Source organism: Cynocephalus volans, chromosome 4, assembly GCF_027409185.1.
Source record: "Cynocephalus volans isolate mCynVol1 chromosome 4, mCynVol1.pri, whole genome shotgun sequence".
NCBI lineage: Eukaryota > Metazoa > Chordata > Mammalia > Dermoptera > Cynocephalidae > Cynocephalus > Cynocephalus volans.
In genome coordinates this window covers 159402160-159421019 of record NC_084463.1, presented here as the reverse complement: position 1 = coordinate 159421019, position 18860 = coordinate 159402160, and the positions used below count along the sequence as shown (strand labels likewise).

Below are 18860 nucleotides of genomic sequence, written 5' to 3'. Positions count from 1 at the left end.
AGTGTGGGGGCAGGGGAGGGGGGCAGAATGTGTGCGAGACTGGGAGTGAGACCCCCAGGACTCCAGCCCTCCAGGGGGCCACCTTCAGAGGACAGAGGACTTGGCAGTGACTGGTGCTGAGGGGTGCCACCCCAAGTCACAGGCACACACTGGGCTAAGAGCTAATCAAGTCCCGCAGACTGTGGTGTAGGCATGTCCAGAGGCAGCGGGGCTGGGCCACCCTGACCTGCAGTGGGGGCTGGTACAGACTATGACAGCAGGCCACCGACCAGGGCGCCCCCACCGCCCCCAAGGTGTGAAGCTGGCCTGGCCTGGAACCTGCACTCTTGCCTCAGGCCCCTCACCCAAGCCCCCAGGCCAGGCCTGGGCCCGGCTCACCCAGACCCTCATGGACATGGAGTTCAAAGACCCCTGTTTGCTGGGGCAGGTCTGGTCCTGGGTGGGGCCGGGTCATGAGCCCCAGGTTGGACTCGAAGGCCGGTGCTCGTCACCCACCTCACCGCTCACCCAGCACCTCGCCCTTAGCAAGAAGGCATCAGGAAGTGGGGAGCGTGCAGAGGTTAAGAAAGTGAGCTCTGACAGCCAGCCCACCCGGAGTTGAGCCCCATTCTCCCACCCCCCAGTTACCCTGTGAGCCTCAGTTTTCTTATCTGAAAAATGGGCTAAAGACCAGTTGTGATTTAGAGCCTCAACACAAACTGAGAGGAGCAGGGGGAAGGGGCAGTAGGAGGGGGAGGTACTGGAGACTCAGGCCCAGTGTGTGGGGGCACTTAGGGGAAGTGGGAACTGCCAGCCGGGGCCTCGAGGTTTGGGGACCAGGGCCAGCTCTGGCCTGGGGAGCAGGAAGGCTGGAGCCACTCTGCTTCAGGGTGGGATGTCTGGGCAGCCACGCTTCAGGGACTATTGCAGGGCACAGGACAGCCGCCTGCCCCCTTTCAAAACCAAACCACTCCCACGTCAAATGTTGGTGAAAATGCAAGTCAGCTTTATTCAGGAATACAGGTGACCTGAGGACAGATGTCAGACTAACCCATCTCCCTGGTAAACCTGAAGAATGGCCAGACTAAAGCCATCTCCAAAACTCAGGTTTACTGAAGGGTTTTTAAAAAGGGGGCTGAGGGAATGGAAAATGGGGAACGAAAAGCAGGAGGGAAGGAGGCGTGCGAGGGGCCAGGTGCAGGTTCTCGCCAAGGCTGCGTCTGGCTTCTGCTCCCGACCTCGCTATTATCTCAGGGTCTGGGCAGTACATGCGAGTCTGCGGCTTCAGTCTGGCTGGAAAAGAATTTTATAGTCATGTAAATAATGTCATCTTGCCCCATAACCAAGGTTCAAAATATCAAATAACCATGGGAAAAGAGGGAACTCAGAGAAATGCATGCCAAAGAAAAAACCTGTATGTTAAAAATTTGCCAACAGCCCGTGCAGTTTTAGTTTCCACCATGGCTTCAGGCCTGCTCACTCCAACTTGACAGCCTACTGGTTTCTGCCAGCACTGCGGCCCCTTTTCTGGTTGTTCCCCCCAAGTCTCCAGACCTCCCCTTGGACAGCCTGCCCCAGCCTTCTGGGGGCACCACGTGGCCAGGCATCAAGGTCTCTGGGGAGAGGGCCAGAACAGGGGTCCAGGGGTTAGGTCAAGCTGAGGAACTGGATGCAGGCCACCAGGTCACCACCGTCCCCCTGGACCCCCCGCCCTGCTGGGAATGGTGGGCTGGAAGAAGGGGGCCCAGCAGACCAGCCTCCCAGGAGGCCCACTGAGTATAGGGACAGGCTCATGACCAGGTCCTCGGTGCAGCCCAAGTCCGAGCCCTTAGCACTGGGCTCACCTGCCCTTTCCCACCTGTGGCAGATAATGCCACCTGGCCTGCCCTCCACCAGCTGTACCTGGGGAACTCCCTCTGCCCCAGGCTCACCTCCCTTCTCAGACCCTGGCTGGGTGGGCATCGGGCCAGTGCACCCCACTCACCTTGCCCAGGCAGGGCCACACACCGTGGGGTTTGGGGGTGCCAGGCTGGCGGGGATTGGCAGCCCCTTCCGACAGGGGCCTACAGAATGGCAGGTCAGCACCCCCTCCCCTTCCGCCCCTTCCAGTCCCTCTGCCAACCCATTTGGCACTGTTACCTCTTTGAGTGGGAGCCAGCTCATTTGCGGCCGGTGTTAATTAAGAGAGAGAGGTAATGGGGGAGGTGGGGAAGGGCCATGGAGGGCAGCTTCCGACAGCCGCCAGGACTGCCCCCAGGCTAGGGGGTCAAAGCTGGACCAGCCAAGCTGAGATGCCCCGTTCTCACCCTGGCTCTGGGGCAGGGCTGTCCAGATGCCCAGCCACTGCCTCCAAGAGCACCAGCCTCTCTCTTCTACGCCAGACCTGCAGGGGCAGGGAGTGGGGTCAAGGTTGCATCCGAAAGGGCCTGCTGTGTGCTCTGCCGGTTTGGAGAAGGCAGGCCCCGACCTTGGCCAGGAAGAGGAGCTCCTGTGACAGTTGTTTGCTCAGGGCAGTCTGCCTTGAGGTCTGCCCGCCTTGTGGCTCTGGCGTCAGACAGACCCAGTTCCAATCCTGCTACTGCCACTGTGTGATGCCATCTCTGTGGGCCTCAGTTTCCTTCTCTGTAAAATGGGGACAGTAGTGCTTCCCTTGTGGCTTTGCTATGATGGTAAATGGAGTTATTTGTGTAAAGCGCTTAGCCTGTGCCTGGCACACAGTCCTCACTTGGTCGGTGGAAATGCACGCTCCTGGGCAGAGGGCACACCCAGAGCCTTGGGGGCCAGCACCACAGTGGCCTTCCTCGTCTGCCTGGGTGCCTGTCGCGTGGCTGCCTGGCTCAGCTCACCTTCCTCCTGTGCTCCCCACGCCCCACCCCAGTTCTGGGAGCGTCTGGCCGCTCCTAGCCTCTCCATCTTAATTAGCTGCTTGTATTAATCTCGCAAGTAACGTGGCAACTTGCAGCCCTGGGTTTTCGGGCTGTGGAATTAATTATTCCCCAAGCGAAGAGCTGTCAGCTCTGGGAGACCAACCACTCGGAGCCGCCCGACACCACTTAGCAGCATCTGCGGCTCCGCACAACACCCGGGCCTGTAGCCTGCTCGGCCCTGAAGCAGCCCCCACTGCTGGCCCAGGCTCTGCTTGTGTCCTCCCAGAAGGGCTGTGATGGGACCTGGAAGGTGGGGTAGGTGGCAGAGGCATGTGAGGAGCCTAAGGACTCCCGGGGCTGCAGGGCTGTGGCACAGCCGGCCCCTGACCCGGGCAGCACCTGGGCCAAGGATGCACCTGCCCTGTGTCCCATCGCTTTCCCTGATTAGCACCAGTAGTCACCACAGGTGCACGCTGTGTGGCCAGAAGCTGGAGCCAGGCTGACCGGCACAGCCCTGACACTCAGCAGAGGGGCTGTGGCCGAGCGGGCAGGCGGGAGGGGGCAGCCAGCCAGGCAGAGCGAGACGCACAGGACCGCTCAGGAAAGCGGCCTCAGCCCAGCCCAGCTCTGCCTGGCAGCGCCACCTCTGATCCGGAGCTGAAGGATCCCTCTCCCTTGACCTGAATTCACACCAACCCTGTGAGGTGGGGCTAGTATCCCTGTTTTACCTCTGGGGAAACTGAGGCATGGGGCCAACTGTTGAACTGGCTTGGGTTCCTGCCCCTGACATGGCACCCGTGCCGCTCTTGTCCATTGGGCCTCCCCGCCCCGGCCCCGGTTCATGATCTCCAGCCTTCTACTCATTCCCTGGGCAGCCCTGGCCATGGCTGCAGCAGCACAGTTGCTTCCTAGTGGCGTCAGGTCTGTGTCGTGCTGCAGCACGTGAGCCCCGATGGCCTGGAACTGATGGGCCTCAGGAGGTCCCATGGGCTGAAAATGACCAGATGGAAGGATACATGGCACGTGTCATCCGCCACTCAGACCCCACCCCAGGTGAGCCTGGTGGCTCTCCCATGCCCCCGTCCTCTGCCACCCTGCAAACCCTAGGCCCATTAGGAGCATGCTCCATCTCCTCGGAGGCCCGGGGAGACCCTGTGCCCAAGTCCAAAGGCCAGACCTGGGCTGCCGCTCTGGGGCCCAGCTGATGGCCCCCACCTCCCTTCTCACCCCCTGCACACGCCCCGCCCAGCCCACCCGGCCTTGTCCCTACTGACCCAACTTTGTCTCTCTCTCTCTTGCAGCCAACAGCTCCCTGCTTGGAGGTGGCGGTGGTGAGTGGACCTTCCTGTTGGGGTGAGGGGTAGGGTGGGTGGTGGTGACACCTCTGCAGCCCCTCAGCCCTCTGTTCCTGGCTCACTGCCATCCACTTTCCCCACCATCCCCACCGTCCCCCCAGGCCACCTCCCTCCTCAATCCCCCGTCATGGTCCTTCTTTCCTGTCCCAGCTGTCTCACCCAGGCCTCTCTGCACCTCAGCAGACCAAGCTGGGTAGCAGACCCTGTCCCTCAGCGCTGGGTGACCTCCTGGTCTGTACCTGGGGGGCAGCTGGGACTGGGGTGCTGCAGTGTGGTGGGAAAAGCCCAGCCCTGCCCCTGATGCCCAGGTGACCTCATGCAGCCCTGTGACCCCTTGGCCTCAGTTTCCCCACTTGTGAGGGTAGAATTATCTCTGTGCTGCCCTGGGACCTTGCAGCGTGACTCTGCAGACAGAACAAGGTCTCATAAAGTCAGGGAGAGCTCTGCCAGCTGTGAAGCCCCTGCGAGTGTTGGGGTGTTCACTATTATTAATGACCCCTTTGAAGCAGGATCCTGGTAGGGCCAGGAGGGTAGGAGGTTGGAGGTCAGGGTGGGCCAGGCTGTGAGGGATGCAGGCCAGTCAGCAGGTGCCAGAGGTGAGGGGGGCATCCCTCTGCCCCCAGTGCCGACCTCCCTTGGCCAGCCTGCCCGGCCGGGCCCCCCCAGCCCCTCACCAGCCGGGCTGCCCGCTGTCTGCGCCGGCAGCAGGATGATTGGTGCGCGAGGGGGCAGGGGTTAATGTGCCGTCGGATAAATCCCGGGGGCTGTGTTTACGGCAGCAGTGGCGGGGCCCAGGCCAGGTTTTAAAAGGGGGAAAAATAAAAGGGGCAGCGAAGGTCAGGAATAAATAAGAGCCGCGTTAAGAGCTGTCGGTGACCAGCCAGGATGCAGGATGGGGGGGTCTGTTTGTGGCTAGAGATGTTTTCCCTCCCTCCCCACTTCTCCTCTAGCTGTCCCTGTGGAGGTCACAGCTACCCGGGAAGCCTCACGGAATGAGGGGGCTCTGCTGGGGATTGTGGGCCCACAGACAGACCCTGCAAGGACCCTCTTCCGAAGCCTGTCCTTCTGGAGGACTAGGGGCCCGAGGTGACGACACCTGCCATGCGCTCTTGTGCATTCACTCATCACTGGGTGATGAGTGCCTACTGTGTGCCCAGCCCCGAAGTGGGTGCAGGACAAACACTGCCCCTTGAGCTCACAGTGCAGATGAGAGCAGCCACCATCACACAGGTGTGACGCCACGGGGGGAGGGGCACAGGCACCACGGGAGCTCGGAGAGGAGCATCTGTCCCGCCTTGGGCGTCAGGAAGGCTTCTGGAAGGAGGTGGCCCCTCCATCGGGACCCGAGGGATAGGTAGGAGTGAGTCTGGTGAGGAGCGGTGGGAAGCGTGTCCCAGGCAGAAGGAACAGCACAGACAAAGGCCTGGAAGTGACAGAGGGCATGGGGCATTTGGGAGGCTCGGAAGACGAGTGGTTGGAGCCCAGCCTGAAGGCAGGAGGTGAGAGGTGACGCAGAAGCCTCGGAGACCATGTGAGCAGCTGGATTTTTAGCCATTCAGTTCGGGAAGACAAAGGATCAAAAAAGGTGTGGGCCTTTTCAATCCTAAGTCAGCTCACCGCCCCTCTTCTCGAAGCCCTGCCAGGGCTCTTGCCTTACTCGAGCCGAGGCCAAGGTCCTTACCATGGCCCACAACATCCCCGGACACGTCTCGGGCTCACGTCCACACTGCCCACTGTCCCCCGCCGCGCCAGCCACGCTGGCCTCCCCGGGGTCCCTGGAACGGGCCAGGCCCACTCCCGCCTCCAGGCCTTGGCACTGGCTGTTCCTCTGGCTGCGGTGTTCTTCCCCAGGTGTCCATGGGGCAACTCCCTTCACCTCTTACAAGTCTTCACTCCAACGCCATCTCCTCCGTGGGCCCCGCCCTGCCCTTCTCAGAGCACCTGCCACTTCCTAGCAGGCCGTGCAATTGACTTGCCGACGACAGACCCCCTGAAAATGAAAGGCCACATCTCTAGCACCCAGAACTGGGTCTGGCACATGTTGTAGGTGCTCAAGAAATGTTTGTTGGATGAATGAATGAACTACAGGTAAAGGCAGAGCCAGCCTGATACATTAAGACAAGGACTCACCCCGAAGGCAGAGGGCAATAGCCACAGAGGTTTTAGGAGAGCAGGGAGTGGCTCCTAGACAGCCTGGGGACCTCGCTCTGGGAAGTCACCTGCCCTGGCCAGATGGAGGGCACACAGTGGGGGGATCCTCCAGCTCTCCTTCGGCTTTGGGGGTGAGGGGAGGCTGGAGCAGGCCCCGTGTGGCCTGGCTGGTGCAGAGATGGATGGGGCAGCCGTGACCCAGGAGGAAGTGGGCCCGGAGTCCAGCCTTTTAATGCTGCCTGAGATTTATGGACCCGCTGCAAGTGCTCGCTGGGGCTGTCACTCTGCTAATGTGATTGGAACAAGGTGGAGGTGGTGGGGAGGGGACGGTGTGGTAGGGACGAGGCTGGGGATGGAATGAAGCTGGGCCCCAGGCCCCTGGGACATCCTCTGCCCTCCATCTGTCACCTATGCCCTCACCGCCCCCTGGCACACCTGGCCTTAACCCTCAACCTGCCTGTGGAGGGCCGGGTCCCCACCTGACTGCCCTGACAGACCCCTATCTTCCCATCAGGTCCCCTGAGGTTCCTTCTGCAGAGATTCAGACCTCTACCCCCGCCACCCCCAGTCTAAACCCCCCCATGTCCCCTCACCCCATCCATGCGCTGATGCCACGCTAGCCCCATTCTGCCCTCAGGGTCACTCTGTTTAAATGGCAGCAGCCGCCCCTCCCTGCTCCGTGATTTTTCTCCAGGGAGCTGATCCCCTTTAACATTCGTATATTTTATGTTTGCTTCTCATTGCCCGTCTCCTCCTCTAGAATGTGCTCTCCCCTAGGGCCGGGGTCTAGGACATTCTGAGCCCCTAGAACAGCCCTACTCTGCAGTAAATACTCAATTGGCACTTCCGGGGTGGCTAGTTGCACCCTCTGTGAGCCGCCCCTGCCCAGGGAGCCGGGGACCAGTTCTCATCACCTCCCCCTCCAGTGCCACCTCCTTCCAGCCCCAAGAGCGGGAGGGGCTGACCAACACGCTGGTGCAGGGGGTGGCTTCGGAGTTCCCTCAGAGGGGCCCAGTGCAGCAAGCCCAGGCTTTGCATGCGAGTGTGTGGTGAGCAGGGCAAGAGAGGGCTGCAGCCTCGGGGAGCAGGGGTGCATTCTGCCAGGTACCCCCAACCTCAGTGAGAGCCACGGGGGCCTCTGGGAGCAAAGGGCCTTGACCTGGAGGGGACAGGACTCCTAGGCCTGTGTCACTCTGGGGCTGGACCCCCACTAAGCCCTGAGGCCAGACGTGGTGGTGCTGGCTGCACAGTGAGTCTTGGGGAAGCCCCCTGCACCCCATTCCTTCCCAGGCTCTCTCTGAGGCGGGGACATGGGGGTGGGGAAGGGCAGCTATGCCAAATGCTGGGACTCAGGACTTGGCTGTGCCCTCAAGGGGTCTGGGTTTGGTAGCAGGCTTCTCAGCAGAGGGGGCATTTGAATTGGGCTCTGAAGGCTGAATAGGAGTTCAGCAGGTACAGCTCGATGGGGAGGCCCCCAGAGAGGGTCTGCTTCTGGGAGGCTTGACAGTCCTGGGGCAGTCCCCAGCCTCCCCGCCAGACTCTTCAGCCTAGTGACTGCCAGGCCGGCTCCTCTCCCCACCTCCCTTCTGGAAAGCCACTTACTGGCTCAATAAAAAAATTTTAAAAACACTCCTATTGTATGGTAAGAAGGGAGGCGGGTCCTAAATCAGGATGGGAACCGACAGGGCCCTGACGCGTGTCTCTCCTGTTTATTAGGACTGAAATGTTTACTCGGCGATAAGGAGCTGGCTTTCTCCTGGAGATTTGTGCGCTCTTTTTCAATTACCCCTCGTCTTTCTCTGCCACTTTTGCACTAAAGGGATAATAAATGTATCGAAGCGTTTCAATTATTCATCTAAATCATGACTGCGCCTGCCACGGCCAAGCTTTAGTGACAGATTAATTCAGGGCCGGCTTCCTCTGCCTGCGTGGCCGCCATCTCTGCTCTGATCTGGCCAGAGCCCCAAAGGGCCAGCTCCAGAGGTGGGTGGGACAGGGTCAGGCAGGTCCCTGGCAGGGGGGCAGGGCTGGATGGGGTCCCCTCTACCCCCACCCCACACACTCCCTGCCTGGGGCCTTGCGGAGGTCAGCAGCCCCACCCAAACCTGCAGGAGCCAGCTTGTGCCTGCAAGGGGCAGCCACTCTGCCGTGCTGCCATTGAGCTCTGCACACCCTCAGCTCCTTATGCCACATTACAAGTCCGAGTGTGTGTCCTGGACACCCAGTCCCAGGCACCTCATGCCCGGGAGAAGCCAAGGTGGCCCAGCTTCCCTCACAGCCCTGTCCTGGCGCAGGGCCTTTGCACATGGTGCTCGCATGCCCAAGAGCTCCTCTGCCCCCTGCCACAACCTTCCTGCCTAGTTATCACCTTACCATGTCCGGACAGCCTCTCTGACACCCCCACCCCCTCCACTGCTTTATTTATTAAGGGGCTGCCATGTGCCTGGCATAGTCCTACATACCGGGATACGGCAGACCCTGCCCCCATGGTACTGAGTTCTGAGCCCTTGACAATGAGACTCCCATTTGTGCAGTTACTGAAATACTACCTACCTCCCCATCAGATACTGCCTAAGGTGCTTGCAGGGGGCAGACAGTAGGTGCTCAGTGCAGACCTGTCTCTGGACAGGCTGTGCCCAGGTGCCCCTTGCCCTGCTCCCCCTCCACCCCAGCCTGGTACCTGTGTGTGAGGGCGCGTGCCTCTCCCCAGGCCCCATAACGGAGGTCCCTTACCTCGTGTGGGACCTGCCACCCCGGACCCCCCTTCTCCCTCTGCCATGTACCCATGACCCTGGGGAGCCGGTTGCACCCTCCCTCCTCCCCTCCGTCGTCCCCTCCCTCCTCCCCTCCCTCCTCCCCTTCCCCCACCCCTCCCTCCTCCCCTCGGACATCCCCTCCCTCCTCCCCTCGGACATCCCCTCCTTCCTCCCCTCCCTGCTCCCCTCCGTCCTCCCCTCCCTCCTCCCCACCCTCCTCCCCTCCGTCCACTCCTCCCTCCTCCCCTCCGTCCACCCCTCCCTCCTCCCCTCCGACATCCCCTCCCTCCTCCCCTCCTTGCTCCCCTCCCCCTCCCCTCCCTCATCCCCCTCATCCTCCTCTCCCTCCTTCCATCTGCCCTCCCCTCCCTGCTCCCTTCCCTCCTCCCCTCTGCCCTCCCCTCCCCCCTCCCTGCTCCCCTCCCTCCTCCCCTCCGATATCCCCTCTCTCCTCCCCTCTGCCCTCCCCTTCCTCCTCCCCTCTGCCCTCCCCTCCCCCTCCCCTCCCTGCTCCCCTCCCTCCTCCCCCTCATCCTCCTCTCCCTCCTCCCCTCCACCCTCCCCTCCCTCCTCCCCTCCCCCTCCCCTCCCTCCTCCCCTCCCCTCCCTCCTCCCCGTCCTCCCCTCCCTCCTCCCCTCCCCTCTGCCCTCCCGTCCTCCCCTCCCCCCTCCCTCTTCCCCCATCCTCCCCTCCCTCCTCCCCTCTGCCCTCCCCTCCCCTCCCTCCTCCCCTCCCCTGTCCTCCCCTCCCCCCTCCCCTCCCTCCTCCCCCGTCCTCCCCTCCGTCCTCCCCTCCCTCCTCCCCCATCCTTCGTCCTCCCTCGTCCTCCCCTCCCTCCTCCCCTCCCTGCTCCCTCGTCCTCCCCTCCCTCCTCCCTCGTCCTCCCCTCCCTGCTCCCCATCCTCCGTCCTCCCCTCCCTCCTCCCCTCCCTCCCATCCGTCCTCACCTCCCCGTCCCTCCTCCGTCCTCCCCTCCGTCCTCCCCATCCTCCGTCCTCCCTCGTCCTCCCCTCCCTCCTCCCCCTCATCCTCCCCTCTCCCTCCCCCCTCCCCTCCCTCCTCCTCCGTCCTCCCCTCCCTCCTCCCCCGTCCTCCCCTCCGTCCTCCCCTCCCTCCTCCCCCCTGCTCCCCTCCCCCCTCGCTTGCTCTTTGTCGCTCCTCTCCGTGGCTGCCTCCTTCTGTCCCTCCCTTTCCCTTCCTTTCTTTGTCTCGTGCTGTGTCGTCTCATGCTCTCTCCTCCCTCACTGTCATTCTTTCCCCGTCGGGGCCCGGGCTCTCCCTCTCTCCCTCGCCCTCCTCGAAGGCGGCCGCCGAGGCTTAGCGCGGCCTCTGTGTTCCGACCTCGACTTCTGGGTGCGGGCCCTGCTCCAGCGCTGTCTCCCATCGCACCGCCGCTGCTAATCCGCGACCGCTTCCCGGGGCTGCCCGGCAGAGGCTCGGCCTGGGCTGCTCCGATGAGCCGGGGCCCAGCTCAGCGGGCAGATAACGTGGCCTCCGTGGCCGCCCCGGCCCTCCCGAGGCCCGGCTGCGTGCGGCCTGCCCCGCTCTGGCTGCCGACCTGGAGTTGTCCAGCAAAGCGTAGGGGCCGGGCCGGGGCAGAGAGCGGAAGGGCATACCGGGAAGAGGGCACAGCAAAGGGGCCCAGAGGCCCAGCGGCCGGCTCAGACCTCGTCCTTTCCCGGCGCAAAACTTCCCACTGCGTTAGTCAGTTCCACGTCCCTTGCCGCTGCCCGCCAGCTCCCCTGGGGCAGCCCCTGCCTCCTGCTCCCCCGACTCACCCCGGCGGCCTGTCCGGCTGTTCAGTTCCTGCTGCAGGGCCCCTGCCTGCACCTCTCCTCCCTGATCTTCCCAAAGCCAGTTCTTTCTCATCTCTCAGGGCCCTGCAAAATGCCACCTCTCAGAGGGGCCTTCCCAACCTTAACCGGCACCCACTTCTCCTCCCCTTCCCTTTTGTCCAGTTCCATCCTCTCCTTCTTCCATTTCACCGCTGGCTGCGATGTTAGAGCCATGTGTCCCCTCCCAGGGGACACTCCCTGTGGCCATAGGAGTCCCTTGCAAGGGCTGCCACGTGGCGGGCCTCTGTACGTGTTTGTTGAACAGCATGTGGTTTGGAGCCAGGCAGGGGCGCAGGAGGGAGGGTATTAATCTAAGGGGCAGCTGGATAGAGCCCTGGAAAGTGCTGAATGCTTTGCAGGAGCTGAGGACTTTACTCCACGGACTCATGAGAGCCGTGGAAGGTTTTATAGCAGGGATGTGAGAAGCCCTTCCTTCAGGAAAGACCCCGGCTTTCCTGCCACTCCGGCCTGACCCCTGGTGATGACGGTGATGGTGCTAACAGCAGCCAGGTGTTCTGAGCACTCACTGTGTGTCGTGCCAGGGCGCTGTTTGGCCTCTCCCTATAGAATCTCACATACCCGCACCTCAGCGCTATGGGATGGACGATTAACATCTACATTTTGCAGATGAGGAAACTGAGGCACCAAGTCACTGGAGCTGAATGTTGCTCCCCACCCCCACCCCAGCAGGCCCTCCCTGGGTGAGAGGGATGATAGGACTCAGTCGCGCAGTGAGGACTCGGGCCCCTGCCCCACGGCCACAGCATAGGCTGGCAGGCCTGTGGGGCTCGTGCCCCACCCCCAGCAGGCAAGATGCCACCAACCCCTGCATGCAGCTGCCACGGGGATTTTTAATAACAGGAGTGATTTTTGCATGATGAATGAGGCACTGCCGTTGTGTACATAATGAAGCCCTAATGTTTTCAAATCCCCATTTAAGGAGCTGATCTCACCCCATAATGAATTTCAGATCACATCGTGGAGCTTTTGTCCATCCATCTTCTCCGTGGGCCACCCACCTGCCTTGGCGCCGAGAGGGTGGGGCCTGGCAAGGGTGGGCTCTGCATCCCCCTGGGCCAAGCCCAAGCCTAACACAGGGCCTGGCCTGGCTTGGGTTTGTTGATTGAATGAGCAACCAGGAAGGCATGGGCAGAGGCAAAGTGGGGCATCATTCAGGGTCCTGGCTTCCAAGCCCAAGCAGAACCTAGGAGGTGAGTGGAGGCCAGAGACAGAGTGGGAGGTGGGCTGGGAGAGGGAAGGGTCCAAGGCCCCTGGGTGGGTCATTTATGCAGGCTTTGTGGCCAAGCCTGCCTTCTGCAGGCTTGGGAATTTGGGGATTCAGCAGCTTAGGCATCTGCCCCTGAAGCATCTGGTACCTTCTCAGGGACTCAGTTTCCCCATCTTCTCAGTGAGACCTGGCCTCTTTTGGGCCTGGTATTTGGTGTTTCTATAGCCCTCCTTCCAAGATGGAAACCAGGATGATGCAGAGGTGCCTGGGGCCAAGGTGACAGCTGTGGGCTGCACTGAGGTGTGATGGTGCGAGCCCTCCCCAGGCCGGTGCCCAGCTCCTGAGGCCAGCGGGGCCAGACGTCTGGTGGAGAGAGGTCCCTCCTGGGCTTTCTCGGGGACATCTCCACCCTGGCAGTGCGTCCCCTCCCTCCAGTAGAGAGGCCCCTGAGAGCGTGAGGGGGCAGAGGAGTCTTGCCTCTGAAGCCCATGGCTGAGCCTCGGTCCCTATCTGTGAGAGGCAGGCGCTGGTGTGATGAAGCACAAGTGCAGTCTCCAGCTGAGCGCCCACAGCGGGCGAGGAGGGGGTGCTGTCACTGACCTTGTTGTACAGATGAGGAAACAGAGGCACAGAGAGGTGAAAGTGACCCAGCAAGGGGGTGGAAGAGCTGGGGAGGTGGCATGTGGGTCTGGGAAGCTCCTCAGCCTGTGTCTCCGAGGCCTACGTCTGCTCTGTCCCTGGAAGCCGCGCCCCCAGCCAGCTCAGAGGCGGCAGTCACAGGCGAGGACCAAGAGACACAGCCTTACAGACCCCACTTTGCTGTGCGACTCTGAGAAAGTGGCTTTGCCTCTCTGAGCCTTGGTCTCTACTTCTAGAAAATGGGGGTTAGTAACATGGGCCTTCGTTTCTGCCCCTCCTCTAACCGTGAGAGGTTGGACAAGTTGCTTAGTTCCCCTAGGCACCTTCCGGGGTAGCCCAGAGCTCCCCACAACTCTCTGAAGCCAGGGTTCAGAGACTCACAATTAAGTGACTTGCCCAAAGCCACCAGCAATCTTGTGGCCAGGATTTCTGTGAAGAGAAATCCCAGTAGGGGGCGGGCAGGGGGCCAGATCCACAGGATGGTGGAGGGGGATGGGGGAGTGGACGTAGATGGAGGAGCAGGCCCAGGGCTGGTCAGGGTATCCTGCCCTCTGGCAGGGGCAAAGCTGCCCCCCACTACCACCCCCCCAGGTCACAGGCCTCCCCCTGTTCCTGTAAATAATTAATTAGCTCCTGCTTGCTTGTTTGTTTAGCATGAGGAATGCTCCCCCACTGAGATGCATTTATTGCTGAATAAATTTAAATATCTAATCTTCCCCTCATGAATATTACAGTACCCTAAATAGCCGCCAACATATCCTAAGTGCCTTGGCGGATGGCCCCACTGGAGCCCGCTGCCATCGCCCACCCACCCGTGCTGGCTCTGAGGGGGGCCCCGCTGCAGCCCGCCCTGTCCCCGTCCTCAACACCCTTCCACCGGGAGGCGATGGATGGAGGCCTCCCAAGCTGAGCGCCCAGAGCCCTGGGCTGAGTGCAGGGGGGTCCCAGGCCATGCCAGTCCAAGCAGGAAGGTGTCCAAGGCCAGGGCAGAGGGTCAGGGGCTATGCAGAGAGAGGCAGAGAGGGGTCTCCAAGGGCTTCAGGCGAGGCAGACATTGTCCCCAGCAGCATCTGAGGAGTGGCCTGGGGAAGAGCTGGCAAGGGAGATGGAAGAGTTCAGGGGAGGGTTAGGGGAGGACAGGTGAGAGTGGGGTCCCCAGAGAGCCTTGCAGGATGGAGGTGGCAATCAGCCAGGTGGGGACAGATGGACAGTAGAAAAGATAAGCGGCCTCGGGCCACTCAGCAAGATAAGTCCCCAAAGCACTCCCTCTGTTGGGATGGGGATGTGTCGATGTGGGGAGGGGACAGGAGCAGGCTGCAGGGGCTGGCAGTGAGGCAGGGTGTATAGATGCGGGGCGTATAGACGAGGCCTTCCCAGAGGGTGTGGACGCGGCCCGGGTGGGGGGTCGGGGTGGGAGGGGAGGGACAAAGCTCTTCTTTTATGGTTCTAGAAGTAGAGCCACTGAGCTGGGGGACCCAGCCTGCCAGCTGCGTGACACTGGGCAAGCTTCCCTCTCTGTGCCTCAGTGTCTTCTTCTGCACAGCAGAGAAATGAATAGTGCTCCTCAGGTGGCTGTGCGGATCAAATAAGATGAACATGACTCACCCGCCTGGCCTGGCGGGGGCTGCAGAGGAGGCTGCTGTCCAGGGCATCGGGGAGCCGGATGGGGGGGCTAAGGGGAGAGGGCGGAGCGGGGGCCTTAGGGGTCTTCTGGCCACGGCAGAGGAAGGGTTCATCCTTGGCCTGGTGGAGAGACATCCGAGGAAGGCCCCGCCACCCCGGTGTGCTGTCTCTCCAGGTTTTCTGCTGACTCAGGTGGGGTTTGAGCTAAAGGTTTGAGGCTTGTTTTGGTGGCTCAGGGACCTGGAGAGGTGACCAAGTTGTTGGTCAGCTGGTATGAACTGAGGACAACCGATCTCCCACCAGGCAGCCCTAGGGGCCAGGGCTTTTTCTAGCTCTTGGGTCAGGTGGGAAGGGGGAAGGAGGGACATCTCCCTTAGATGGGACCCCAGGAAGCCTCCTCCTCCAAGTCTCCAGGGCTCAGTTTAGCCCAAGGTAAGAGCCAGGACAGGGCTTGAAGGTCAGAGCCAAGGGAGTTGCTATGGGAGTGTGTGTGGGAGGGGGCCCTTCGGGCCTATGACTAAGGACAGCAGGGCTGGGGGCTCCCTTCTGCACTCAGGGGTGGGAGAGAGAAAGAAGGCTGGTGCATGGACAGGGAAGGAGGCAGGCAGGAGGGGCCAAGGTGCTGAGACCCCAGTGCCAGGACCATTCTGCGCTTTGGTTTATTGGGGGGATGGCAGGGTTGGGGTGGTGCCCAGGGCCTGTCCCTCACCTCCGCTTTGGGGGAACCCCTCTCCTGGGTGCCTGCAGAGCAGTCACCTGGCCCTGGCCTGGTTCTGGAAACTGCTGGTGGGGGGGCTCCAGCTCAAGTCCTCTGCTAGCACTGATTTCAATCCTACCTCCCTCATGCCCCCAGGTCAGCCCCAAAGGCCTGGCTCCAGGCCTGTTCACTTCTGCAGGAAACATTAAGTCCCTGGGACACGGATCTCACTGAGCTCCACTTCCGCACAACCCCCACTGCCGGCCAAGGTCACCTATGGGGTGTTAGCACCAGGAGATGGCAGGCAGCCCAGTGCCAGGTGGCTGAGACCACTGGGGCAGAGCCGGGAGACTTCCAGGAGAGCTGGCTCGGACACATCCCTATGCTCGTCCCCATACACCATGAACACTGAGCCCACCCACCTCCCATCACACTCTCCAGTGTACACATAGTGCCTGAACATGCCCATATTGTCATAATCAGTCAACACTCACATGGCCTCCACTCTTGCCTAGCACTGGCTTAAGTACGTTACAAGACTTAACTCGTGTAATCCTTCCAAAGGCCCTATGAGGTGGGTACTACTATTATCCCATTTTACAGACGGAACAACTGAGGCCCAGAGAGGTTAAGTGACATGCCCTGGGTCACATATCTGTGACTGGCAGCGCTGGGATTTGAACCCGGGCTGCCCAGCTCCACAGCCTCTGCTGCTGCCCACTGTCTTGGGTGCTCCCATGGCACCTCCACCTGGCACAGATGCCAGCAGGTGAGCCCCAGGCTGTGCACCCACCCGCTGCAGCACCTGGACGCGGCTCCAGCCCAGCCTTGCCTTGAGGTCTCGTTCTCAGCATCCTCCCCATGGGCTGCAGCTGCCTTTATCCCTGCATAGGAAAGGAGGGGGCCACTGCCAGGGTTCTCCTAACCCCTCTACCCCCCCACCCCAGCCATCCCTGAGATGCTCTGGGAAATCGCCTGGTGCCAGCTCCAAGTGAAGTCGCAAAATTAGGTTTAATTGGGCCCCACAGGGCACAAGAGAAAACAGAAGAAAGAGGGGGGTGGTCCAGCTGGTGTCCCTGGACCTGTGCCAAGACGTTGGAGGGGTGTGATGAAGGAGAAAGGGCCTTGATTTGTGCATCAGTAAGATGGGGAAACAGTGGTCCTTTCCTGTGGCCAAGCCGCCCAAGCACCAGCCAGCCGGCGCTCAGGGAGCTCCTGGCACAGGCCTGAGGTGCCATCAGAGCTGCCAAAGCTGGGCCATGTTCCCCTGGCCTGCACGCCCACATTTTCCAGATGAGGCAGTGGACGCTCAGAAAGAGGAGAGTCCTTGCCAAGGTCTCCCAGCCCAGGAAAGGTGAGCCCCGGTTTGACCAGGGCCTGCCTGGGCCGCTCAGGCCGCGCCGGGGAGGCCGGGCTGCAGGAGTGTGTACTGCGCGCCTCCTGCCTCGCGCAAGTTGTTTATCTGGGCCTAGGTCCCCAGGGTCGCTGGCGAGGACCGGGGGCCGCCCTCGGAGAAACAAGCCTAGGCCTGGTCCCAATTAAGCTGGATGCGCTAACGAGGCGCCCATTAACCAGCAGGGGTTTGCGCACCGGAGACACCTGAGCGGCCCAGGCGCCCTGGCCCTGGCCACCTTAGTGCGTGGCGCAGGGAAGAGGCTGAAAGACCCAGGCCCCCGATCGAACCTGCCACCCGTAGCTACCTGGCCTCCGCTTCTTCTGTAAAATGAGTCCTAGAGTTTGTCGCAGCCCCGTGGGCCGTTGTCTTGGGAGGTGGGCTTGGGATCGGACCCGACGCTGAGGCCCGGGCGGAGGCGGCAACTTGTCGCGGGCCCCGCGGCGCGTCCGGGACAGAGCCTGGATGGCGAGCTTCCCCTGGCCCCGGCGCCGGCTCCGGCTCTGGCTCCGGTTCCTGCCGCAGCGGACCCCGCCCCAGCGCACCCCGCCCCAGTCTGGGAGGTCGCAGCCCCGCCCGGGCCCCTGCAGCGCGGCCGGGAACGAGCAGGGTAGGCCGAGCGCGCCCCCTGCCGGCCGCCCCGCCCAGCTTCCGCCAGGGCCGGCTGCGGCCCGTCTCTGAGCCTTGGTCTCCCCATGTGTGTGTGGTGGTGGGGGGGGGCTGGGGTAATAGAAGCGGCCGGAGGCCGCGGGGGCAGGACACGGTGAGTCCTAGCACAGCCGAGAGGCTTTTTGGGATTGGGAACATTCAGCCCATTGGCCTCAGCCTTCCCTTTAAAACGTGGGGTCAGCCACGCCTGACTGCCTCAGGGACGCGGGGGGCCCCTCGGCTGACTCCCCCTCCCCCGTAGTGGACGGCTGCATTCACCGGGCCGCCGGACCCCTGCTCACCGACGAGTGCCGGACCCTGCAGAGCTGCGAGACCGGCAAGGCCAAGATCACCTGCGGCTATCGGCTGCCGGCCAAGTGTGAGTCCCGGACAACCCCCAGATGTGGAGCGCAGACAGGGCCCCGGTAACTGGGGCCTTAGGGATGCGGTCCCTGCTGAATTGCCGGGGGCCTCCTCAGGGGGCGCTTCTTAACCGTAAGGGCCGGACCTGGCCTCTCCTCGCACGCCCCAGGAGCAGGTGGGGCGCGTGGGTTGGGAGCAGGGACCTGAAGGGAGGGGAGGAGCCTTCGTGCACCCACTCGCGCCCCGGGTCTCCGCCGGGTCCACGCAGGTGAGGGAGGGGGCGCGGCGCGGGCCTGCTTGCGTCTGTCCAGCTGTGGGCGTGTGGGTCCTGTGCACGTGGGGCTTCAGGCTCGAGGACACACCCATGGTCCCACACGGTTGTGGTCCTTCTTCTGGGGAGTCTCAGAACCCCAAGGGGAACAGAGGGCTGGTTCCCCCGCGCCCCCAGCTCAGGCTGGCAGGGGAGAGAGCGCGAGCCGAGGACCCCGGCCGGCCTGACGCCGTCGCCCCCCGCAGACGTCATCCACACGGTGGGGCCCATCGCCCACGGAGAGCCCAGCGCCAGCCAGGCTGCCGAGCTCCGCAGCTGCTACCTGAGCAGCCTCGACTTGCTGCTGGAGCACCGGCTCCGCTCGGCGGTGAGGGCGCCCGGCGGCGGGGCGGGGGCAGCCCGCGGGAGGAGGGGGCGGGGGGCGGAGCGCTGTGACGATGTCCCCAATCCCGTCTCACCCCCCCCCCCCCCAGGCGTTCCCTTGCATCTCCACCGGCGTATTTGGTGAGTGGGGTCTGGGAGAAGCTCAAGGGCCATGAGTGGGCGGTGGGCGGGCCCTGGCGCAGGCAGGAGGCGGGCCCGGGGAGGGGAGGGGGGCAAGGGAGGCCAGGGCCCCGGACTCACCCCCGCCCCGCCCCCAGGCTACCCCAATGAGGCGGCGGCCGAGGTAGTGCTGGCCACACTGCGTGAGTGGCTGGAGCAGCACAAGGACAAGGTGGGCCTGGGCCCGGTCGAGGGCGGGGTGGTGGAGCGCGGGGCCGGCCGGCTCCGGTCCGTGCCAGCCCTCTCTGGGGTGCACACCCCTGAACCCCTCCTGTGGCGGGGGCAGGGCAAGGCAGGTGAAAACCTGCAGGGGCAGGATGGTGATAAGATCGAGGAGCAGGGTGTGAGTGGCTCCTGCCCAGGCTCAGCAACCCCTGGCGCAGGTGGATCGGCTGATCATCTGCGTGTTCCTCGAGAAGGACGAGAACATCTACCGGCACCGGCTCCCCCACTACTTCCCCGTGGGTACGTGCCCTGCGCCCTTCTCCCCCCCAAGGTGCCCGCCCCTGCC

At 62.7% G+C, this 18860-nt stretch overlaps 1 protein-coding gene across 2 annotated transcripts in view; it reads left to right on the top strand.

The window, feature by feature from the left end:
* MACROD1 (mono-ADP ribosylhydrolase 1) overlaps positions 1-18860 on the top strand; it is a 153392-nt gene that overhangs the window by 134150 nt on the left and 382 nt on the right. The window contains exons 4-9 of one of the 2 annotated variants that reach the window (XM_063093661.1): positions 4148-4177; positions 17435-17551; positions 18052-18173; positions 18280-18310; positions 18448-18521; positions 18769-18814. In XM_063093661.1, coding sequence (XP_062949731.1) covers positions 4148-4177; positions 17435-17551; positions 18052-18173; positions 18280-18310; positions 18448-18521; positions 18769-18814 — 420 coding nt within the window. Of the gene's footprint in view, positions 1-4147; positions 4178-17434; positions 17552-18051; positions 18174-18279; positions 18311-18447; positions 18522-18732; positions 18815-18860 lie in introns of both variants that reach the window. The other variant, XM_063093660.1, reaches the window with a different exon arrangement.